This window comes from Balaenoptera ricei, chromosome 7 (genome assembly GCF_028023285.1).
Source record: "Balaenoptera ricei isolate mBalRic1 chromosome 7, mBalRic1.hap2, whole genome shotgun sequence".
NCBI lineage: Eukaryota > Metazoa > Chordata > Mammalia > Artiodactyla > Balaenopteridae > Balaenoptera > Balaenoptera ricei.
Window position 1 is genome coordinate 6,079,785 of NC_082645.1, and position 24,461 is coordinate 6,104,245.

Below are 24,461 nucleotides of genomic sequence, written 5' to 3' on the forward strand. Positions count from 1 at the left end.
GATATTCTTAGTTTATGTAAGGTTTTGTTAAAAAGTTATAAATTAGGGGTTTATTGAGATGTAAATTGTATCCATTACTTTATTTAAAAGATAGAAATTGGGAGTAAGTCAATATGTGCACATACACATGATCAATAAGTGCTGTTTGACATGGACCTTTTAAAAAAGTGAATAAACATATTTACATCAGCAAAGTCAAGCTAGAATAATAAACTAATTTACCTAGACATTAGGAAAAACAATAGTTTCCTTATTAAAATAATGGCTTGGTTGTTAAGAAATTTAGGATCTACAGAGCTTTAATTCCCAGGGTCTAGTCCCCTTCAATTTTGAGAAATTATGTTCACCCCAATTATTTCTTCTATCTGGTAACAGTATGCTATAGCCTTACACAGTAGTATGGTATCTCTAGGTTATACTGATAGGAATCATTGTCCCTTTAATAGGATACTGTATTTCCCAGAGATGAAATGGGATATGTCCTCTTATAATGTGATGGATTGAGTGCTACTGCTTCAGCTGGTACCTTACACATTCGTGTTTTAAGACACCATGAGGAAGAGACCAATACTTTTTCTTTTTAGTTATTTTTCTCTTGACATCTGAAATAAGGTCATCAAAAAAGAGAAGTACTTGTTGGATGACACCAGAGAAAAACCATTAGACCCCTAGACAGAGTTCCTTAGAGAAGTGAAGTTTTAAGATAACATCTTATGGTTACACTTGAATTATCCAGTATATTTGAAATAATTAACAATTCCAGTTAATGTATTTTTAAAATTAATATGTAATTAGTTCCAATTTTTAATTTATCTTGTGGGTGAAATATTTCTCTTTTTTTTTGCTTTTATTTTTATTTTTTTGAATTTTTGAATTTTATTTTATTTATTTTTTTATACAGCAGGTTCTTATTAGTTATCTGTTTTATGCATATTAATGTATACATGTCAATCCCAATCTCCCAATTCATCCCACCACCGCCACCACCCCCGCCACTTTCCCCCCTTGGTGTCCATACGTTTGTTCTCTACATCTGTGTCTCTATTTCTGCCCTGCAAACCGGGCTCTAGAGCGCAGCCTCAGTAGTTGTGGTGCACGGGCTTGGTTACTCCACAGCATGTGGGATCTTCCCGGACCAGGGCTCGAACCCGTGTCCCCTGCATTGGCAGGTGGATTCTTAACCACTGTGCCAAAATATTTCTAATATACATGCATTCTTTCTTTCTTGGCTAAGTGGTAAATAGAATTTAATCTTGGATAAGTGGATGAGGGTTCACAAGGCTGTGAATCAACTTTCTGAACATCAGTGACGATTCTATAAAAGACTAGATAAAAAGAGAGTAAAGTGCATAAGATTGGCTAAAACCATAGAACTATAGAAGTATAGGACATTTTGGAGAAGGGAGAATTGTAACAGTAATCCTGCAAATAGTTTCTTTCCCCGTATATTCTTACTTCTCTGAATAAAATATCCATAGAAAGGAATGAAATCTAATAATCGGGTTTCTGTTTCATTCTGTTTTAACTATGAAATGCTTATATTTGGAAAAAAGAACTCTATCATGTAATCTTCCAGTAGTTATTACTTAGATGTCTTTAAAATGTTTATACATACATTTCTAAAATCTAGGTCCAGGGGTTCCAGTGGTCAGCCTACATGGCACGGACAACCCAGCAAGTAAGTACATGAAGACAACATCATGGTTGGCATTGGTCCTTAATATTATATTATTTATTCTGACTGTTGTACTCTATAGAGCCTTCTTCAAAGGAGGCCCCAGCCTGGGGAAAGTAGCATAGGCACCATCAACTTGACCTTGTGTGTGTAAGAGAAACATTAAAGCAAATGGTTTGAGCCATGTTACAATTGGAGTTGGTTCTTATATGCCTGAAATAGGCTATCTACTGTATCTTAATTGAATGAGGAGTGATTGATGAGACTCATTTAGATATATTTCAGCCTACTGGCCCCTTATACTCTGGTTCATTCTTTCTTGAGCCTCATATAGATTATTCCTCCAGAGCAACACATTTACTTTTGGGAAAAATTATTCAATTGTCCATCATCTGTTGAGCGAGGACTTACTTTATCAGGCAATATGACAGAGGCTGGGTGTTCATTGCTAGTAAGATGTGGTCAATGTGTTTAAGAACTTTAATAGGAGAGTGTATAAATACAAACATGGCTGAGCTGATCTTAAAAATGAATAGCCAGGTTGCTTCCTGCCTCCCTGTTTCCTTCCTTTCATCTATCCTTCTTTTCCTTCTTTCATTTAAAAACTTTATTTAATCAACACTCTCATGCTGTAATGATTTACCATAATCTAGTAAATGAGGCTTATATTTATTAACACATTTACTCCTCAGAATACCCCCTGATGTTGTTAATTTTATTATCCTTTTTTACAGATGAGGGAACTGAGCCACAAAGAGGTTAAAAAACTTGGCTAGAGGCACTCTAATATAATAGGTGGCAGCACCAGGAATCAAATAAGATCGTCTGACTCCAGAATAGGGTTTATTATCACTACCATACAATGGCAGCTCATTCTACTGTGTTTTTGTCTGTCTCATCACATACTTAGGTTTAAGTAGTAGTCTTACTTAAATGCTTTGACTTAAAGGAGAGGCAGGCATAAAAGTGAAATGTTGAATGACAAATATCATTTTTAGAGGACAGAGAAAGACCTTTTATACTCTTCAAATACCACCATATGGAGACTTCCTGCCTATTCTAGAGAAAGACAAAACTTCTAAATAGTTAATGGAGTTCTGTGTGGTTGGAAATCAGTTAGCACATCTTTTAGTTTCTACTTAGTGTAAATCCTAAAGCGGTTATGGTAAGCAAATTAAATCTGTTGAATACTATCACTAACGGCAACAATAATGATAATAAAGACAGTTTATTTGATAAAATAGAAAGAAGGCTGAATTTCACAGATAGAAAAATTAGTGTATAAAGTGAGTCCACCACATACCTTTTGTGGGTATAATCTCATAGAATCAATTTCCTTGTAAAAATATTAGCAAATGAATTTTCTGTGAGGATGAGATACATTTGCAACATAGGAGACACTCAATAAACAGCAACTATTTGTGTTACATTGCATATTCTGCCAAAATGATATATTTTTTAAAATCCCCAACCTGACTTTAATTAATTTTATTCTACTGTTAAAAGGCAATGTTGTTTTCTAATAACTTTTGTTGCAAATCATGACACACTTTCCTCTGAGGGAAACCTTTCTGATTTTCTCATTTATAAGTGAATTCTGAGTGAATTATCACTTAGTGATAGTCTCAGGATCAAGAAAAACAAAAAGGGACTGTGAACAGTGATCAGGTGCTTAATTTTCTTTTCAAAAGACAATTATTTATTGAGATAAAATTTGCATTTGATTGCAAGTAAATCTTTGGGTTAATGGATCTTCAGGTTAATCTTCATTAAACTAATGAATCAGTCATAACTCATTTTGGGGCCACACAAAGTAGAGTAAAGCATGAAAAGTATATTGAAAAAAGAAAAATGAAAATATTTAACAAACATGGAAAACCTTTAAACCACCAGTTATCAAAGAAATGCAAAGTAAAACACTGCCAAGTAATTTTTCCTAACAAATTAATAACATCAAAAAATTTACATTGCTAATGAGGATATAACGAGGCTCTCATAAATTGCTGGTAGAAATATAAATTACAGCAAATCTTTTGGAAAAAAATAACTCAACCATAAGCATTAAATCTTTTATATCTATTTACCCTATATTTTTCCTTTTAATGGCTTATACTGAAGAGATAATTCTGAAGAGAGAAAATTATAACCATGCTACTGATAGAAGTGAAAAAACATAATAAAAATAATAAAAGGGGGGATTTGTAAATAAACTTTAATAGAATACTGATTTGTGCCCTGAATATCTTCCATTTGTCTTTTCAGAGCCACTCTTAATTGTTTTGCTCTCCCATGGTTTCTACCCCAGCAGGAGTTTGTACTGATGACTTAAGTTCTGCTGCCATTTGGCTGCCAATTGGATCCAGCTAAAGTGAATCCTATAGGTGACTGAAGAGAGGCAGAAAAGTGACTTTGGAGTCTGTATTTCTCCAGTGCTATCCCTGTGGAGTCACCCAAGTAGCTCTGACTCTTGGGTGAAGGTCACTGTGGACCTTTCATGCAACCAACTCCAAGTAACTGCTCTCTCCCCTTGACCTGCAGGCCTAGCCCTGTCATAAGCCCTGGGTTATGGTACTACCCCTTATGACCTCCCTGCCCTTTGTCCTATATTTGTAAATAGTCCTTTATTAAAATTTCATCAAATTGTTCTAGATTTGCCACTAGTTCCCCACTAGGATTAAAAATAAAAATATGTTTTTAAAAGTCTATTCCTCAGAACTGTTTAAGCTATATTTCTTAGTGATTAAGGAGTTCAAATATTTATGCCACTTAAACAAAATTATTTGAAAATGCATATTAAATTTCCAGAAGACAATATTTGCAAACAGTAAAAGTCTTGTATTTGCCTAGCAACCTTGCAGATGATTTTTTGTTCTTTTTTCTTAAGTATTTTCCTAATGTTCTACAATGAACATATATTACCTTTATAATGAAAAAGAAACCCTTCATTAAAATGTTCAGTGACGAGATTGGTTCAAGATGGCGGAGTAGAAGGACATGCTCTCACTCCCCCTTTCGAGACCACCGGAATCACAACTAACTGCTGAACAATCATCGACAGGAAGACACTGGAACTCACCAAAAAATATACCCCACATGCAAAGACAAAGGAGAAGCCTCAGTGAGATGGTAGGAGGGGCGGAATCACAATAAAATCAAATCCCATAACTGCTGGGTGGGTGACTCACAAACTGGAGAACACTTATAGCACAGAAGTCCACCCGTTGGAGTGAAGGTTCTGAGCCCCACGTCAGGCTGCCCAACCTGGAGGTCCGGCAACGGGAGGAGGAATTCCTAGAGAATCAGACTTTGAAGGCAAGCGGGATTTGATGCAGGACTTTGACAGGACTGGGGGAAACAGAGACTCCACTCTTGGAGGGCACACACAAAGTAGTGTGTGCATTGGGACCCAGGGGAAGGAGCAGTGACCCCATAGGAGACTGAACCACACCAACCTGCTAGTGTTGGAGGGTCTCCTGCAGAGGCAGGGGGTGGCTGTGCCTCACTGTGAGGACAAGGACACTGGCAGCAGCAGTTCTGGGAAGTACTCCTTGGCATGAGCCCTCCCAGAGCCCACCATTAGCTCCACCAAACAGCCCTGCAAGGCTCCAGTGTTGCGTCGCCTCAGGCCAAACAACGAACAGGGAGGGAACCCAGCCCCACCCATCAGCAGACAAGCAGATTAAAGTTTTACTGAGCTCTGCCCCTCAGAGCAACAGCCAGCTCTACCCACCACCAGTCCCTCCCATCAGGAAACTTGCACAAGCCTCATAGATGGCCTCATCCACCAGAGGGCAGACAGAAGAATCAAGAAGAACTAGAATACTGCAGCCTGTGGAACAAAAACCACATCGCAGAAAGATAGAAAACATGAAAAGGCAGAGGGCTATGTACCAGATGAAGGAACAAGATAAAACCCCAGAAAAACAACTAAATGAAATGGAGATAGGCAATCTTCCAGAAAGAGAATTCAGAATAATGGTAGTGAAGATGATCCAGGACTTCGGAAAAAGAATGGAGGCAAAGATTGAGAAGATGCAAGAAATGTTTAACAAAGACCTAGAAGAATTAAAGAACAAACAAACAGAGATGAACAATACAATAACTGAAATGAAAAATACACTAGAAGGAATCAATAGCAGAATAATTGAGGCAGAAGAACGGATAAGTGACCTGGAAGACAGAATGGGGGAATTCACTGCTGTGGAACAGAATAAAGAAAAAAGAATGAAAAGAAATGAAGACAGCCTAAGAGACCCCTGGGACAACATTAAATGCAACAATGTTCGTGTTATAGGGGTCCCAGAAGGAGAAGAGAGAGAGAAAGAACCCAAGAAAATATTTGAAGAGATTATAGTGGAAAAGTTCCGTAATATGGGAAAGGAAATAGCCACCCAAGTCCAGGAAACGCAGGGAGTCCCATACAGGATGAACCCAAGGAGAAACACACTGAGACACATTGTAATCAAATGGGCAACAATTAAAGACAAAAATTATTGAAAGCAGCAAGGAAAAAACGACAAATAACATACAAGTGAACTCCCATAAGGTTAACAGCTGATTTCTCAGCAGAAACTCTACAAGCCAGAAGGGAGTGGCATGATTTACTTAAAGTGAGGAAAGGGAAGAACCTACAACCAAGATTACTCTACTTCAGATTCGATGGAGAAATCAAAAGCTTTACAGACAAGCAAAAGCTAAGAGAATTCAGCACCACCAAACCAGCTCTACAACAAATGCTAAAGGAACTTCTCTAAGTGGGAAACACAAGAGAAGAAAAGGACCTACAAAAACAAACCCAAAACAATTAAGAGAATGGTAATAGGAACATATGTATCGATAATTACCTTAAACGTGAATAGATTAAATGATCCAACCAAATGACACAGACTAGCTGAATGGATACAAAAACAAGACCCATATATATGCTGTCTACAAATGACCCACTTCAGACCTAGAGACACATACAGACTGAAAGTGAGGGGATGGAAAAAGATATTCCATGCAAATGGAAATCAAAAGAAAGCTGGAGTAGCAATTCTCATATCAGACAAAATAGACTTTAAAATAAAGACAATTACAAGAGACAAAGAAGGACACTATATAATGATCAAGGGATCGATCCAAGAGGAAGGTATAACAATTGTAAATATTTATGCACCCAACATAGGAGCACCTCAATACATAAGGCAAATACTAACAGCCATAAAAGGGGAAATCGACAGTAACACAATCATAGTAGGGGACTTTAACACCCCGCTTTCACCAATGGACAGATCATCCAAACAGAAAATTAATAAGGCAACACAAGCTTTAAATGACACAATAGACCAGATAGATTTAATTGATATTTATAGGACATTCCATCCAAAAACAGCAGATTATACTTTCTTCTCAAGTGTGCACGGAACATTCTCCAGGATAGATCATATCTTGGGTCACAAATCAAGCCTCAGTAAATTTAAGAAAATTGAAATCATATCAAGCATCTTTTCTGACCACAACACTATGAGATTAGAAATGAATTACAGGGAAAAAACCATAAAAAAACAAACACATGGAGGCTAAACAATACGTTACTAAATAACCAAGAGATCACTGAAGAAATCAAAGAGGAAATCAAAAAATACCTAGAGACAAGTGACAATGAAAACACGAAGATCCAAAACCTATGGGATGCAGCAAAAGCTGTTCTAAGAGGGAAGTTTATAGCTATACAAGCAACCTCAAGAAACAAGAAAAATCTCAAATAAATAATCTAATGTTACACCTAAAGGAACTAGAGAAAGAAGAACAAACAAAACCCAAAGTTAGCAGAAGGAAAGAAATCATAACGATCAGAGCAGAAATAAATGAAATAGAAACAAAGAAAACAATAGCAAAGATCAATAAAATTAAAAGCTGGTTCTTTGAGAAAAAAAACAAAATTGATAAACCATTAGCCAGACTCATCAAGAAAAAGAGGGAGAGGACTCAAATCAATAAAATTAGAAATGAAAAAGGAGAAGTTACAACAGACACTGCAGAAATACAGAGCATCCTAAGAGACTACTACAAGCAAATCTATGCCAATAAAATGGACAACCTGGAAGAAATGGACAAATTCTTAGAAAAGTATAACCTTCTAAGGCTGAAACAAGAAGAAATAGAAAATATGAACAGACCAATCACAAGTAATGAAATTGAAACTGTGATTAAAAATCTTCCAACAAACAAAAGCCCAGGACCAGATGGCTTCACAGGTGAATTCTGTCAAACATTTAGAGAAGAGCTAACACCCATCCTTCTCAAACTCTTCCAAAAAATTGCAGAGGAAGGAACACTCACAATCTCATTCTATGAGGCCACCATCACCCTGATACCAAAACCAAACAAAGACACTACAAAAAAAGAAAATTACAGACCAATATCACTGATGAATATAGATGCAAAAATCCTCAACAAAATACTAGCAAACAGAATCCAACAACACATTAAAAGGATCATACACCATGTTCAAGTGGGATTTATCCCAGGGATGCACGGATTCTTCAATATATGCAAATCAGTCAATGTGATACACCAAATTAACAAAAGGAATAAAAACCATATGATCATCTCAATAGATGCAGAAAAAGCTTTTGACAAAATTCAACACCGATTTATGATAAAAACTCTCCAGAAAGTGGGCATAGAGGGAACCTACCTCAACATAATAAAGGCCATATATGATGAACCCACAGCAAACATCATTCTCAATGGTGAAAAACTGAATGCATTTCCTCTAAGATCAGGAAGAAGACAAGGATGTCCACTCTCACCACTATTATTCAACATAGTTTTGGAAGTCCTAGCCACGGCAATCAGAGAAGAAAAAGAAATTAAAGGAATACAAATTGGAAAAGAAGAAGTAAAATTGTCACTGTTTGCAGATGGCATGATACTATACATGGAGAATCCTAAAGATGCCACCAGAAGACTTCTAGAGGTAATTAATGAATTTGGTAAAGTAGCAGGATACAAAATTAATGCGCAGAAATCTCTTGCATTCCTATACACAAATGATGAAAAATCTGAAAGAGAAATTAAGGAAACACTACCATTTACCATTGCAACAAAAAGAATAAAATACCTAGGAATAAACCTACCTAGGGAGACAAAAGACCTGTAAGCAGAAAACTATAAGACACTGATGAAAGAAATTAAAGACGATACCAGTAGATGGAGAGATATACCATGTTCTTGGATTGGGAGAATCAATATTGTGGAAATGACTATACTACGCAAAGCAATCTACAGGTTAAGTGCAATCCCTATCAAATTACCAATGGCATATTTTACAGAACAAAAACAGAAAATCTTAAAATTTGTATAGAGACACAAAAGACCCCAAATAGCCAAAGCAGTCTTGAGGGAAAAAAACGGAGCTGGAGGAATCAGACTCCCTGACTTCAGACTGTACTACAAAGCTACAGTAATCAAGACAATATGGTACTTGCGCAAAAACAGAAATACAGATCAATGGAACAGGATAGAAAGCCCAGAGGTAAACCCACGCACCTATGGTCAACTAATCTATGACAAAGGAGGCAATGACATACAATGGAGAAAAGACAGTCTCTTCAATAAGTGGCGCTGGGAAAACTGGACAGCTACATGTAAAAGAATAAAATTAGAACAGTCCCTAACACCATACACAAAAGTAAACTCAAAATGTATTAGAGACCTAAATGTAAGACCAGACACTATAAAACTCTTAGAGGAAAACATAGGAAGAACATTCATTGACATAAATCACAGCAAGATATTTTTTTTTTTTAATTTATTTATTTATGGCTGTGTTGGGTCTTCGTTTCTGTGCGAGGGCCCTCTCTAGTTGCGGCAAGTGGGGGCCACTCTTCATCATGGTGCACGGGCCTCTCACCATCGTGGCCTCTCTTGTTGCGGAGCACAGGCTCCAGACGCGCAGGCTCAATAATTGTGGCTCACGGGCCTAGCTGCTCCGTGGCATGTGGGATCTTCCCAGACCAGGGTTCGAACCCGTGTCCCCTGCATTGGCAGGCAGACTCTCAACCACTGCGCAACCAGGGAAGGCCCAAGATCTTTTTTGATCCATCTCCTAGAGTAATGGATATAAAAACAAAAATAAATGAATGGGACCTAATGAAACTTAAAAGCTTTTGTACAGCAAAGGGAACCATAAACAAGATGAAAAGACAACCCTCAGAATGGGAAAAAATATTTGCAAAAGAATCAATGGGGAAAGGATTAATCTCCAAAATATATAAACAGCTCATGCAGCTCAGTATTAAAGAAACAATCAACCCAGCCTAGAAATGGGCAGAAGATCTAAATAGACATTTCTCCAAAGAAGACATACAGGTGGCCAACAGACACATGAAAAGCTGCTCAACATCACTAATTGTTAGAGAAATGCAAATCAAAACTACAATGAGGTATCACCTCACACCGGTTAGAATGGGTATCATCAGAAAATCTACAAACAACAAATGATGGAGAGGGTGTGGAGAAAAGGGAATCCTCTTGCACTGTTGGTGGGAATGTAAATTGATACAGCCACTATGGAGAACAGTATGGAGGTTCCTTAAAAAACTAAAAATAGAATTACCATATGATCCAGCAATCCCACTACTGGGCATATACCCAGAGAAAACCATAATTCAAAAAACACACATGCACCCCAATGTTCATTGCAGCACTATTTACAATAGCCAGGTCATGGAAGCCACCTAAATGCCCATCGACAGTCAAATAGATAAAGAAGAAGTGGTACATATATACAATGGAATATTACTCAGCCATAAAAAGGAACGAAATTGGGTCATTAGTAGTGACGTGGATGCATCTAGAGACTGTCATACAGAGTGAAGCAAGTCAGAAAGAGAAAAACAAATACCTTATATTAACACATACATGTGGAACCTAGAAAATTATACAGATGAACTGGTTTGCAGAGCAGAAATTGAGACACAGAAGTAGAGAAAAAAATGTATGGACACCAAGGGGGGAAAGCGGCGGGGGGTTGGGGGTGGTGGTGTGATGAATTGGGAAATTGAGACTGACATGTATATACTGATGTGTATAAAATATATGACTAATAAGAACCTGCTGTATAAAAAAATAAAAAAAAAATGTTCAGTGACTAGGAGTTGATACATATATGTAAAATTTTACTTAGTATTTCAAAAGTCCTTTGTCTCATATTGCTATCTTTCCTTTTCCTCTTTTTATATATTCATTTTTTTCTTTCTCCTTAATTGTGTATATATGATTTCCTTTACTTTAATTCATTTTTAGTCTCTTCCCTTTCTTCCTTTCTCTCCCTTGCATCTCCTTCTCATCCCTCCTTATACTTCCTTTCTAATATTTTCTCTTCTCTCCCTTTCTTCCTTCTTCCTAATTTTCTGTTTTCACTTTAATCCTCTTTTCTTCCTCAATCCCACAATTAAAATCATGTCTTAATACTACCTTGTCTTCATAATGTTTCACAAAAAACTATGATTGAAACATATTTTCCGAATTTATCATGAAAAAATTTCCGTATGCTTTTGAAAATGGCTTTATTTTCTTCTGTATTTTTTTTCCTTAAATATAATTTTATTTCTCTGTGACCATGGGTTGATTTTTTTTTTTACCATGAGCAAATGAATACCTTTGATTTAGAAGTAAAAAAATTTCAAGTACCTCTTATCTCATGTAATTTATTTTTCCCATTCATTTTTGATAATGAAGAGAAGCCATGAGAAATTATTAGTATATTACTCTCATATTGGTGCCTCCAGCTCTATTTATTCATTCATTTATTTAGTTAACTAGTCACTGTAATACAATAAACTGTTGTTCACTTTTAAAAATATTTATCCAACAAGATGCTCTCTAGTAAGGTATAAAGGTAAAAATTTAATGGGCTTTAGTCTCTAAAAATTGCTGCCTATGTAATTAACAAATATCAGGTGATATTGGTTTCTAAATACAAAAAGAATGCTTTTATCCACAATTAAGTGCATTTTTATGACAAGTCTTACATTATAAATGCTGAATCCTTAATGAAAGTGTATAAAGTTGAAGTATTCACATTTTAAATTTTATAATTGAATATTTGGGATAGATTCTTTGAAAATATGCTATTGTTTAAATAATCTGAAATTTCTTGTATCAGGGAGATAGAAGAAATCTCTGAGAACATCTAATTTCCCAAATTTGTATTATAGAGGACGACACTTATTTACAAGAGAGGTGGTTTGGTGTGCCTGAAATCACACAGAATTCACAGTCCAAAGCAAGAATCAGAAAATTTAATGGTTATAATTGAATATGATAATTTCTCTGGTAGAAGTAGACACAGTTCAAAAAAAGAGGAAGTCAGTGGAAAGCATTTCTGGAAGAAAGAATGTGAATACACAATCATGAGGCATGAAACTATTTACACCTGCAAGATAAAAGTTGTTCATTGTGGCTGGAACAAAACATTTAAGATAAAAGCAAAGGTATAGGCTATAGGGCAGGCTGGAGCCAGATCATAAAAGCCTTTTGTTTCGTCCTAAGGAGTTTGTAATTAACAATAAAGTATCAATGATAAACCATTGACAATTAAAATAATATTCTTATTCTGGCCATGGAGTACCTGAAAGTAGACATGGCCTCTTGGCAAAAAGAAAGAAAAGAAAAGTGAAACAGAAAATAAAAGAATTTGTTTTCAAAAATAACTGGATAAAACACATGAAACAACACTTTTCAAGCATGGGACAAGAGTCACGATAGGCCTCTGATCCCTGAAAGAAGGGAAACAAGTCAGGTGAATGTTGTAATTGTCCTGGCTCTCTGGCTGGAATTATTTTTTGGATTCTAGGGTAAAGAGGAACAATTAAATAAGTGTATAAGGGTATCTCAGAGTCACAGTTGAGACAGAAATTGGTGTTCAGAAGGGTTGAAGATTCTGGAATGTTGGGAAGCTGGACAACACTGGAGCACAAGAAGAGACAGAGAGAAAGGATACCAGGAATCAGCATAGGGCTACAAGGGATCATCTTGCATCTGTTGCTGAAAATACCTAGCTGAGCATACGTAGGAAGATACTCTGAGCCTGGGAAAAGCCAGAGCTCACACAGTGCTGGGATATATTAAAGTTCCAAACAGTCAGAACACTGGAATGTTTAGGAGAGATCCCAGAAGAGTCATGCCTTAGTGTTAGAGCGTAACAAGTCATAGAGCAAAGGTCATTCAAACTCACACTAAATAAAATATTTTTTAAAGCTTTCAAATAATTAAGCTGACCTGCAAATAGCTTAAACATCTGCTATAACAAAGTCCAACAATTAATAAAAGGACAGAACGATGTCCAGAACTCAACAATGTAAACATCACAGTGGTTAGAGTCCAGTAAAACATTCCTGGCTACATATAGAAGCTAGAAAATATGACTCATAACTAGGAAAAGAAAGCCAGTGAATTGAGACAGATTCAGATATGAATCTGCAATTTATAAAAGGGTAATATATTATGACTATGTGGGGTTTACCTGAGGAATCCATGATTGCTATGATATTCAATAATTAATCAATGCAACTTACTATGTTATACTGTAAACTTAACAACTCAAAGGATTTAGAAAAAATATTTGATTAAAAATGAAAAACAACAATAATAAAGTAGTAATAATAACTGGGCAAGAAGAAAAAAAAATGATTTAACTTGATGAATGGTATGTACAAAAATACTACAATTGACATCATACTTAATGTTGAAGACAATGCATTTCCCCCAAAACTGGGAAAAAGTAAAAATGTCTGCTCTCACCACCTCTTTGCAACATTGTATTAGAGGACTTAGTGAAATGAGGCAAGAAAAAGAAATATAGGTAAAAAAAATTGCCTTTATTTGCAGAAGATATAAACAAAACAGAACCAAATAAACAAACAAAAAAAATGGAATCCACACACACTCATAATACTATTAGAAATAATGAGTGAATTTATCAGGGTTATTACAAGTATAGGTTAATATACAAAAATCAACTATTTTATATACTATAAGGCAATGCAAAATTTAAAAATAGTTAAAAATAACTACTTAAAGTAACATCTGAATCTATGTACTATATACTATAGTATACTATATACTATCCAATAATACATCTAATAGAAATGTGTCAGTCTCCTAAAATGAAAGCAAACATTTCTGGAAGAAATTAAAGACTCAAATGGATATATACATGCATACATATTTATGGACTAGAAAGTTCACTATTTTTAGTATATAAAAATCCCCAATAAATCTATATATTTAATATATCAATCAAAATTCCAGCAGTTCCTGATGTTTCTTTCCCTTCATGTTTTATCAGTTTTCTCTCTTTTTTTTTTTTTTTTTGGTTTTTATTAAAAAAACCATTTTAATATTTTCTATTGCTATATTGTTGAATTCATTAATCTTTTCTTCTGCAGTATCTAATATGTTGTTAATCCTATCCAGTATATTTTCATCTTAGATTTTATAGTTTTCATGTATCTCAAATTTTTCAGTTCATATTTTTAGAATTTTAACTTATTTGTTTTTAAAATGTCTTTCATATTTCTCCTTAATATCCTCAGGCTTTTTTTAAACTTAATGAACACATGGAATGTAATTATAATCTCTGTTTTAATGTCATTGTCTATCTATCATATGCATCTGTGTCATTTCTGGGTTCTTTCTATTGAATAAAATTTGTACTCATCATGGGTGATATTTTCCTGATTTTTTGTATGCTTGGTAACTTTGTATTAGAATTCAGGCATTGTGAATTTTAAATCACTGGGTGCTAGATAATTTTGTATTATTTAAAACATATTCTTAAGCATAACATTAACATGATCAGATTTACATTTTGAAAACGTAAATGCTAATTCCAAGTATAAGGGGCAACTGGAGACAATTTCACTGGAATAAAGAAGCTCAGTTAGAAAACTGTTGTAATAATCCAGAAGAGAATTTATGAGAGAGTAATCGGTGACTAGCACAGTGCCTGTCAAATGGTAATGATGGATAATTATTTGTGTTACACTGTTTCTTAATCAACACATAGAGATTATTTACACCATCCTTTTTGACTTATAGAATATTTTATATTGGAAAGCAATTCTATGCTGAAGGAAGCTATCCTGAAGAAGAAGATAGTAAAGTCAGAAATTAAAACGCTTCATATTGATGACTATGGTAAAGTTTTGTGCATGCTATGTTATTCAAAAAAAAAAAACTTTCTCTGCACCTTATAGTTTTACATATAAATGACTCTCCATCTTTAATATTTTGCTCTTTCTTTAAAAGAACTTCCTTTACAGTTGTCCTTTCCCAAAGATTTTACGGACCGAAACCAGTATGCTCTTCTGTTAATAATGTAAGTATTTTATTTGTTTTTGAAATAAAGGAACCTAAAGACTTTAGAATTTTTCTTATGTCTCACATGGCAGTATTCAGATTAAAAAACAACAGAAGAAATCCTGTATGTGTAGATAACTGGGACAGCTGTCAGTTGTATGAGCTCCTCAAGGACACCACCACTAAATAATATGGAGGGGTGTGCAATTGATTGTGCTTCTTGCATCCCAAATTGCACTCAATGTTACTCCTGGGAATAATGACACATATAGTTTGGTTTATGGATGTCTGTTTAGCAATTACTCAAGCTCTATGCTCCCTTTGTTTTCTTTCTTTCTTTCTTACTTTCTTTGTGATATATTTGTCATATCAAAGTTATACTAGATTTGTAAAAGCCATTTTTTTAAAATTGTGGTGAGAGCACTTAACATGAGATCTACCCTCTGGACAAAATTTTAGGTATCCAATACAGTGTTGTTAACTACAGGCGCAGTGCTGTATAGCAGATCTCTAGACCTTATTCATCTTGCATGACTGAAACTTTATACCCATTGAAAAGCAACTCCCCATCCCTCCTCTCTCCAGCCCTTGGCAACCACCATTCTACTCTATGCTTCTATGAATCTCACTATTTTAGATGCCTCATGTAAGTGGAATCATGCAGTATTTGCCCTTCTGTGACTGGTTTTTTCACTTAGCATGATGTTTTTAAAGTACATCCATGTTTTCACAGGTAAGCCTTATGTTTTCTATTAGTTCTTGATGCAGCATTGAGGAAACATTTATTTCCATTGTTGAAACAATTCGTTATATTTATATTACTCTTACCAGTTTTGCTTCCTGGATTTAAGATCAGCAGGGGGCCACTCCTGTCCTCAGAAAAACCTGACTCTTAGGTTTTTCCAACTTGGACTTGACTTTGGAATTGAATTCATTCATACTTTCTGTGCGATTATATTGTGACTATATACTACTGGGCACAGAGGCCTCTAACATCTATTGGTTAACTAACTTGATATTGATGTAGAATTGTATTCCTGAGAGTTATTAGTTATTTTCCTTATTAAGAACCCAGCCAACATATTGCTATGACAGTGTTTAAAATTGTCTACAATTGTTCAGAGCCTTTTTGGAAGAGTAGAATAGAAAATAACATTACTTGTTATGACTATTGAATGTGGACAGTAAGTATTCAGTCTGCAGAATCCAGCTGCCTGGCTTCAAATTCCAGTTTTGTCATTTACTAACAGTGTGTCCTTGAACAAGTGACTTAACCTCTTGTAAGGTTCAGCTTTTCCAAATATAAAATGAGCATTATAATCCAGCCTATGTTTTAAGGCTGCTTTTTAGATTAAATGAAATAGATTAAATGAAACAACATATAAAATGCCTAGCACATGTGAGTCTTATAATTATTGTGATTATAATTCATTCTTTTTAATATAGATTGCATTGATTTAGATCTTTTGATAAATAGAAACAATATGTCATTTCATTTTAATAAGCCAAATAATACAGAAAATACAATACTTAATATTTTCACTCACTCCAATGTTTATTCCTAACTCTAATACCTTGAGCTATCTTTGTTTCTCATGCCAGGACCTTTCTCCTTTGTCCCTAATAGCCAGAGGCCCTGAAATTTCTTGGTATCTTCCTGAGGAAGTTCTTATTTGCTCTTTTATCTTAACTCCTTCTCCTGTATCTTCTCTTTCACTTAGTTGTCTTTAGTGCTTTTATTTTAATTGAAGTATAATAAATTTTAATTGATTTACGTTTCAGGTATACAGCAAAGTGATTCAGTTAATCTATTTTATTTATATATATATATATATATATTTTATACATAGTGTATATATGTTTATCCCAAACTCCTAATTTATCCGTCCTCCCCCATTTCCCCTTTGGTAACCATAAGTTTGTTTTCTATGTCTGTGAGTCTATTTCTGTTTTGTAAATAAGTTCATTTTTATCATTTTTTAAGAATCCATGTATAAGTGATAGGGTATGATATTTGTCTTTCTCTGTCTGACTTACTTCATTTAGTATGATAATCTTTAGGTCCATCCGTGTTGTTGCACGTGGCATTATTTCATTCATTTTTGTGGGTGAGTATTCAATTCCTATTTGAACTGTATGTGTGATTTACTGGGGAAATATCTCAGGCACTAAAATGAGAAAAAACTGAAAAAAAAATTCTCAACCTCGTGTTCTGTCTCAGTCATATCTCCTTTTGGGAAAAGGGATTGTTCTTTTTATTCACTGAGAAATGAGGCTTCTCAGGGAAAGGAACCCTACTAGGCATCCTTCCTTGAAGCATGACTTACATAGGCAGTTGGATTTGTAGACGGTTCTTCCCATTCACATATCCACTGGCTCCAGAGTGTGTCAGACTTCGGGGGAAAAAGTAGACAAGAGTTCAAATTCTCTCTGTAGCCTTGAGTCAGAGAAGCCAACTGGCTTGTCCTGCCATCAGATTTGTGCTTTGGTCTGGGTGATTTTTAGTTCATAAGAGGAATATAAGGAATTGCACAAGACTCAACTCTCTTATTGGAAAGGAATAGTCAAGTGTTTTTTAGAGGCAGGAGAGTAGAGTAAAGGTACTGGCTTAGGAGTCAGGTAGGCCTGGGTTCAAATCTCAGCTCAAAGATTTACCAGTACATTGCTTAATTTTTCTAAGCTTCAGTTTCCTTATAAATAAATTGAAGACAATAACATGGAATAATATATATATAAACATGTCACCATAGTGTCTGGAAGAGCATAAATATTTGCAGTTGGTGTTTAATAAATTGTAACCATAAACATAGTTATTATTAGAAGTAGTAGTCATTTTAATATTTAAAAGTATCAATATAAACATTTAATAATATATTTTAGCATCCATAAAATTATTTAATAGACATTACTAAAGCAGATAAAATAATATAGTTAGGCCTATAGAGTTTAATTTGCCACTTTTTTTGTTGAAAAGAATAAAAGTGAGTACTAATTCATTAGTTTTCATTTGTTTTTATATGCTGATTATACTAAATATTAATTTAATTTATCCAAACTCCTTGATTTTTAGAGGTAAATTCTCAGCAGTTTCACAGAGTATGACTTACAAAGCCAAACTGAGGTTTTTTTTCTTTTTTGATTTTATATTTATAAAATGATCGATTGCGTTAAGCTACATGATCATTCCTAAAATATTTATGCTTGGAAACCCATATAGGTCAGAATGGCTTAAGTGTAAAGTGTCTTTTAACTGTTTTTTAGAAGGCTTATAATTTAAGGGCATTTTTTTTCTTAAGATTAAGTACTGTGTTCAGTTATAAGTGGACTCCACACTCGAAAAAAGAAAATAATAATAATTGCCTTTTTTTCCCTAAATGGACAATTTGACAGTGAAGAATAGTAAATAAAGTAACTAATATTTAAATGAGGCTAAGAGATGATTTAGTGATTTTGGTGTCACTACTTTATTGCTATTCTGTGCAGTGCATCTAGTACCTGACAGGCTGTGAGTCACTTCTTCATCTATAGAGATGGGTTTGCGTCCAGGAAATTCTATAGTGAATGCGTAAGTTGGAGACTGGCTGCAGCAATCTGAGGAGATGAAGGAAGATTGGCCTTGAAGAAAGTAGCCTCTGGCTATTAGGAATCATCTTTCTGCTAAATTTTCATTATGGAACCTCAGAAGAAATGGTCCTTTGAGGACCTCTCTGTGGCCATATTTTCTGAAACTCAAACCTAATTTCATGATATTGAAAGTACAGGTGAATCAATGGCAACCAAATATTTTACTGTAATAGAAAATCTAAGAAGCATTGCCACTACAAATGTTTCTCAGTGGCCTCAACTTACATTAGCCTCTGTGGGGTCGTGACCCCTTTTTCTTTTTTTTACTCCTATTGTCCTTCTAGATGCCTAATTGTCTTTCTCCAGTCTTTCTCCTTAATGTTATATTGAGTACTTAAGAACCCAGTAGTCTATATTCACATTCATACCTATTCTATATGCATCTAGTCTATAGTATATATATACTATATCCATCTATATCCATTTCAGCATGTATCTCCTTGAATTATTGTTTCTTATGTTATTCTTATTTTCTACTCCTATGTATGTAACTTAGTACAATACAAATTTCCCATGTTGCTTTTATGTGCAAGAAGCTGTGCTAATGGCTGAAATGGCATCTTGAAATCTGTAGTCATGTGTTTAGATTTGTGTTATCTCCACAATACGTAGCACACATAAAGGAACCTTATGAAACTTACTAACTAATCTGTAATTCTTTTAATAGTGCAAGACTGAAGATTACTTGAGAGAGAGCCTACAGTTATAGATGTTTACTTGATAAATTAATATAAATCTGAAGGCCTAGAGCCCGATAGGGAACAATCTAAACAGATATACTGTTATTAGAGATGAAAGATTTTTTCTCTGTTCACTGTGTTCCTGAAGACAAGCATATCAAGCTGAGGAGTTTCATTCAGTACCAAGGAATCATCATGTCTTCCCATTTTATACTCTTTCATGTTCAACTTATCCATGCCACCCTTGGCAAAGGTCTAACGCAGAGAGGCAGTGACTGTTCAACACATTACATTAATTTCCAGAATGCAGCATCCTTTATCATGCCCTTATGACTTAGTCCCATCTCGCTGAATTCATCTTCCTTGAAATCCTAATGAGTTCTTGATCATCCATCAAGTCTTATCTTCCTGAAGCTTTCTTTCACCCTCTTCATCAGCCCATCTATATCCTATAACAATCTCAAATCTATGCCTCCTCCTACAGTGACAGCCTTCTGTTCAAAGTCTTTCCATATATCTTGAATCATATTGATCATATTGTTACTTTTCCCACATTACCCTAATTTGGTGAGGATGTTTTTATATACTATTTAGGGAATTTCTGACTCCCACTAGATTTTGCACCAATGTTTCTGAAGGAAAAATCCACGGTCTAGAAGTGAGTATTTAGAGAAACAATTTATAGAATGGCTTATGAATATTTCAGCATCTTAAGAAAATAGAAATGTTAAAAATCTTTATTTTAATATAGTAATATATTCCATGTATTAAACAATGCCTTGTTTATTTATGTCTTCCTCACAGCAACTAGTTTTTGCAGAGTTGCTCCACAAATTTGTGTTGAGTGAAGAGATTGACAATGGCCAGAAATCAGATGAATATGGTTATTACTACAGTTTACTACAGTTTCCCACTGAGCCATTTTAACTGGAGAGCATTATTCATTTTTATCTAGATATTTTCATCATTTAGTCAATGTTATTCATATCAGAGTCCTAGGACTTGGTCATCTTAATGGAAGTAAGCTGTTTGCCACCTCTTTTTGTATAGTTATTCTGTTTAAAAGCAGGGTATAATTGGTACGTTCATAGTGAGCGAAATTATCCAGCTACTCATCTCCAGCAGTCAAGTTAACATCACTACTTTTTTCATACACACATTTTCCTTTCAAAAAACAATATGGATATTATTTAAAATGTTGAATAACATTAGGTTCTTGGGACCATAGTGTCTTGTCTTGACCTTTGAACCAATGGGATCCTCCAAGAGCCCACACCCTTCTTCAAGTCCCACACCAGGCATAGGGCATAACTGGACGAGTCAATTCTAATCTGTCACCCTGCTCTCTACCTACACTTCCTTTTCTGTAATGTATTGCTATATCCTCTCTCCTTCAGTTTCTTTTCCACTCTGCTGCTAGAGTGAACTTTGTGAGATCCATATCTGAAAATGTGGCTCTCCTGGGGAAAATCCTCTCATTATTATTCTCCAATTGATTAAAAGTTCACATTTCCTAACACAGCATACAAAAATCTTCATCTGTTTCCCACATATCTCTCCATCTTCATCTGGCTCCACCCACCCTCTAAAGAGACATTTAGTGCTCTAGATATTTTTTAGAACTGTTTTAAAAATGAAATACCAGCTTCTCAATCATTTCTCTGTGTCTTTTTCCACAGTCTCCCAGTACCTTTAGTTTCTATTAAGACTTCGAGATGTACTTTTACATAATTCTATACACACCTCTGTTATAACATGAAACCACACCAGATTACATACAATATTTGCTTTGCTGTCTCTTCTTTTAAACTATAAACTCATTGCTGATAACAACTCTTTTTGTATTGTTTTACCTTAACACAGTGCTTGGAGCATTGTTTATGTTCATAAAATATTCATAGAATGAATGAATAAATGAATGTATGAATGAGTGAATATATGAATGAAGGACTACATGAATGAATAAACAAAGAAATCAATCAACCCTGAGTTAGTCATCAGGAATGAGTTAAATCAAAGTAGAGAAAAAGAGAAGTAAATTATTTGAGAGTTTATAATGTGTTAAATCAGCCTTTAGGATGAGTCAATTTTTCTGCAGTTTAGTTTTCTTCTCAGAAAAACATGAGGTGAGTTTCTCATTTCTCTTACAATCTTTCTGGATAAAGCTAAATAATGATTGGTTTTCATGCTATCTTTTTACTGTTTCTCTTTTGCATTTGATTATTGAGATTATCTTCTTAAAATAATAGGATTTAATAATAGCTACCGTTTATTGAGTGTTTATTGTACAAGGGGCATCATGCTAAGGATGTATAAATGCCATCTTTAATTCTTACAGCGACCAAGTGAGGTAAATATCACTGTCCTCAGTTTAACACAAGGAAACTATGACTAAAATATGGCATGTATATTAACTCCAAGATCATGGGCAGGACAAAATTAGTGTTTGAACTCAAAAGTTTTTTCAATTTATTTTTCAGATCAAAAAGCTCTGCTCTTTCTATTACACAGTACTCTACTTACATATCCCATTGCATGATAATTATTATTGGAAGATTATCAAAAATGCTGTCCAGAATCAATAGGGACTTCTCTAAAACCAAATTCGTATAACCTTTCGTTCTTCCCACTTAACAGTTTGTGATAATCTCTAGAATGTAACATTTTCCACCTGTACCGTGTTAATGCTTTGGTGTAAAATAAAGATTATAAAGGACGAATTGTAGGACTGGGATTGACATATATACACTACTATGTATAAAATAGGTAACTAATGAGAACCTACTGTGTAGCACAGGGAATTCTACTCAATGCTCTGTGGTGACTTAAATGGGAAGGAAATCCAAAAGAGAGGGGTTATATGCATACGTATAGCTGATTCACTTTGCTGTACAGCTATTTCATAAAATTCCAAATTCTAATCAGAGGGTTCACTTTATGGGAAGTCTTTACTCTCTTCACTTACTATGTGGATTCATAGACTTTTGAGCAGATCACATTGTTAGAAGTAAGTTTGTTTTGTTTCCCAAGAGTAAAGACACACATATTCCAAAATTTCTATAACATTATTTGATTATCCACTTGTTCATGCCAAATACATACCCATTTCACTCTCAGTTTTTTACAAAGATAACACATTTGCTAGATGTAAATGGACAAGAGAGATAGCTACTACTTGTCTCAATGAGTCATTACTGCTTTGCCATGTAAGGAGGGTCAAACTTTAAATTTTAAGTTTCTGACTTTTCTCATTCTTGTTCATGTTGCTCATTTAAGTGAATGTAAAATGTACTCACACTGTAATACCCAGGAAATGATTAAGAAGAGAAAAGACAGTGGCATTTAATCTTGGTAATGGAAGGGGAGAAGGTGATCATTGCTTTTTATATTATTCTTGAACAGATTAGAGCTTGTTCTTTCACAATCTATAGATAATGCCTCTTAATGTCAGTATTAATTTCTTAGTACTGTTTAAAACTGTACACACTCAAAGTTGATGTATTAAGAAAATGTCACAGGGAAAAAAATTCTAAATTTACAAAAATGTGTATGTAATGTGTAAGACAGAATAATCTCTTGACTATTCTTTTAAATTGATAGATTTATGTACACATACTAGCATAAAAATATATAAAGTCACTTCTATGACTTACATATTTATACCATTTTAGCTCTTTTCCTCTCTTAATACAAGTCTCAGATATTAATGGTTTCCTACGAATGACATGAATGATGTGATATGGTTTCATATGAATAATGTCAATTGATTACCTATTTGAAACATACAAGTATATTCTATATTTAAAGATATGCTTCTGAGTGCTTTTCATAAGAAATGCTTCCTAATTTATTCTGGTTTTTTGGGTTTTTTTTGTTTTTGGTTTGGATGGTCACATATTAAGTCATAAATGTAAGGGTATGACTATATTAGATCATTCTTTTCTTCTCTTTTAATTATTTATTTTTTTCTGAAACCTATGATAGAAGAAAACATTAACTATTTTACTAATTTGACATGTCTTTGAAAGGTTAAACTAAGGATACTAAACATGGTGTTTTCTCCTTTGGTTGCTGGATTCAACAAAGCCCCAAGTTGAAGGAGTGCATCAGTGACATTATGTTACTTATTCATAGTTAGCACTATAGTTATTATTATTTCTGTTTAACTGACACAATAATGTAAGCTAAGATTAAAATTACCTGTGTTTATATAGCCACATTTTTCAGTTGATAAATTGACATTTGGAATCCAGCTAAAGGATTCTAGTTAGGAAAAATGTATTGTATAACCACCATGTATTATTGAAGGTGAATGATGCCCTGTCTATGATAAAATGAAGGTTCAAAGTTTGTATATAATTAGTATCCATCCCTATATTATAAATCCATTGCAATCCATGATATACATCCTATGTATTATATGCCTCAATGTTACACTCACAACATTCTCATGCTGAATTGTATTCTACTTTAGAAAATGAAGGGAGTTCTCTGGGGGTCTACTGGTTAGAACTCGGCACTTTCACTGCCTTGGCCCCGGGGTTCAACCCACGGTTGGGGCACTAAGATCCCACAAGCCATGCAGCACACACACCCACACAAAATGGAAAATGAAGAAATATGAGATTGTTGTGAAGATTGCCATCAGCTTCTTATTTTAATATACACATACTTAGGTCTATTTCTTTTGGAATATACCCATATTCCTTAAGCCAGCATGTAGAATATTTTCCATTATAATATCTAAAGCAGATCTTTTGCATAAAAGATTTACATAACAATTATATTCACATAAAGAATGAGGTAGAGTCTCCTGTTCTCGATCTGTTTATACAATGTGCTAAACTGTCTTTTGACTGTGAGTGATTTAGGTGTCAATGTCTCAAAGGCCAGGGGGTGGAGGAAGTGGTTTCTAGCTCAGTGATTACACAGCCATCCCCAGCAACTGAAAATAAAGATCAACAAACCCCTTTCTCTTTCGACCTCCTCAACCACTCTGTTAGAAATTATCCCAAATGGAAACTGGCCAACAAATAAGAATTCATGTAGTAAGACTTCGACGGTAGGGATGATTAGGAGATTGGAACTTCCATTTTATTGCACAATTTCTATCTACAAGACATCCCTGA

At 34.6% G+C, this 24,461-nt stretch overlaps 1 protein-coding gene across 1 annotated transcript in view; it reads left to right on the forward strand.

Moving 5' to 3' along the window:
• DPP10 (dipeptidyl peptidase like 10) overlaps positions 1-24,461 on the forward strand; it is a 675,810-nt gene that overhangs the window by 622,202 nt on the left and 29,147 nt on the right. The window contains exons 17-19 of the mRNA XM_059927100.1: positions 1,631-1,678; positions 14,768-14,866; positions 14,978-15,047. Of these exons, the coding sequence (XP_059783083.1) occupies positions 1,631-1,678; positions 14,768-14,866; positions 14,978-15,047 (217 nt within the window). The remainder of the gene's footprint in view (positions 1-1,630; positions 1,679-14,767; positions 14,867-14,977; positions 15,048-24,461) is intronic.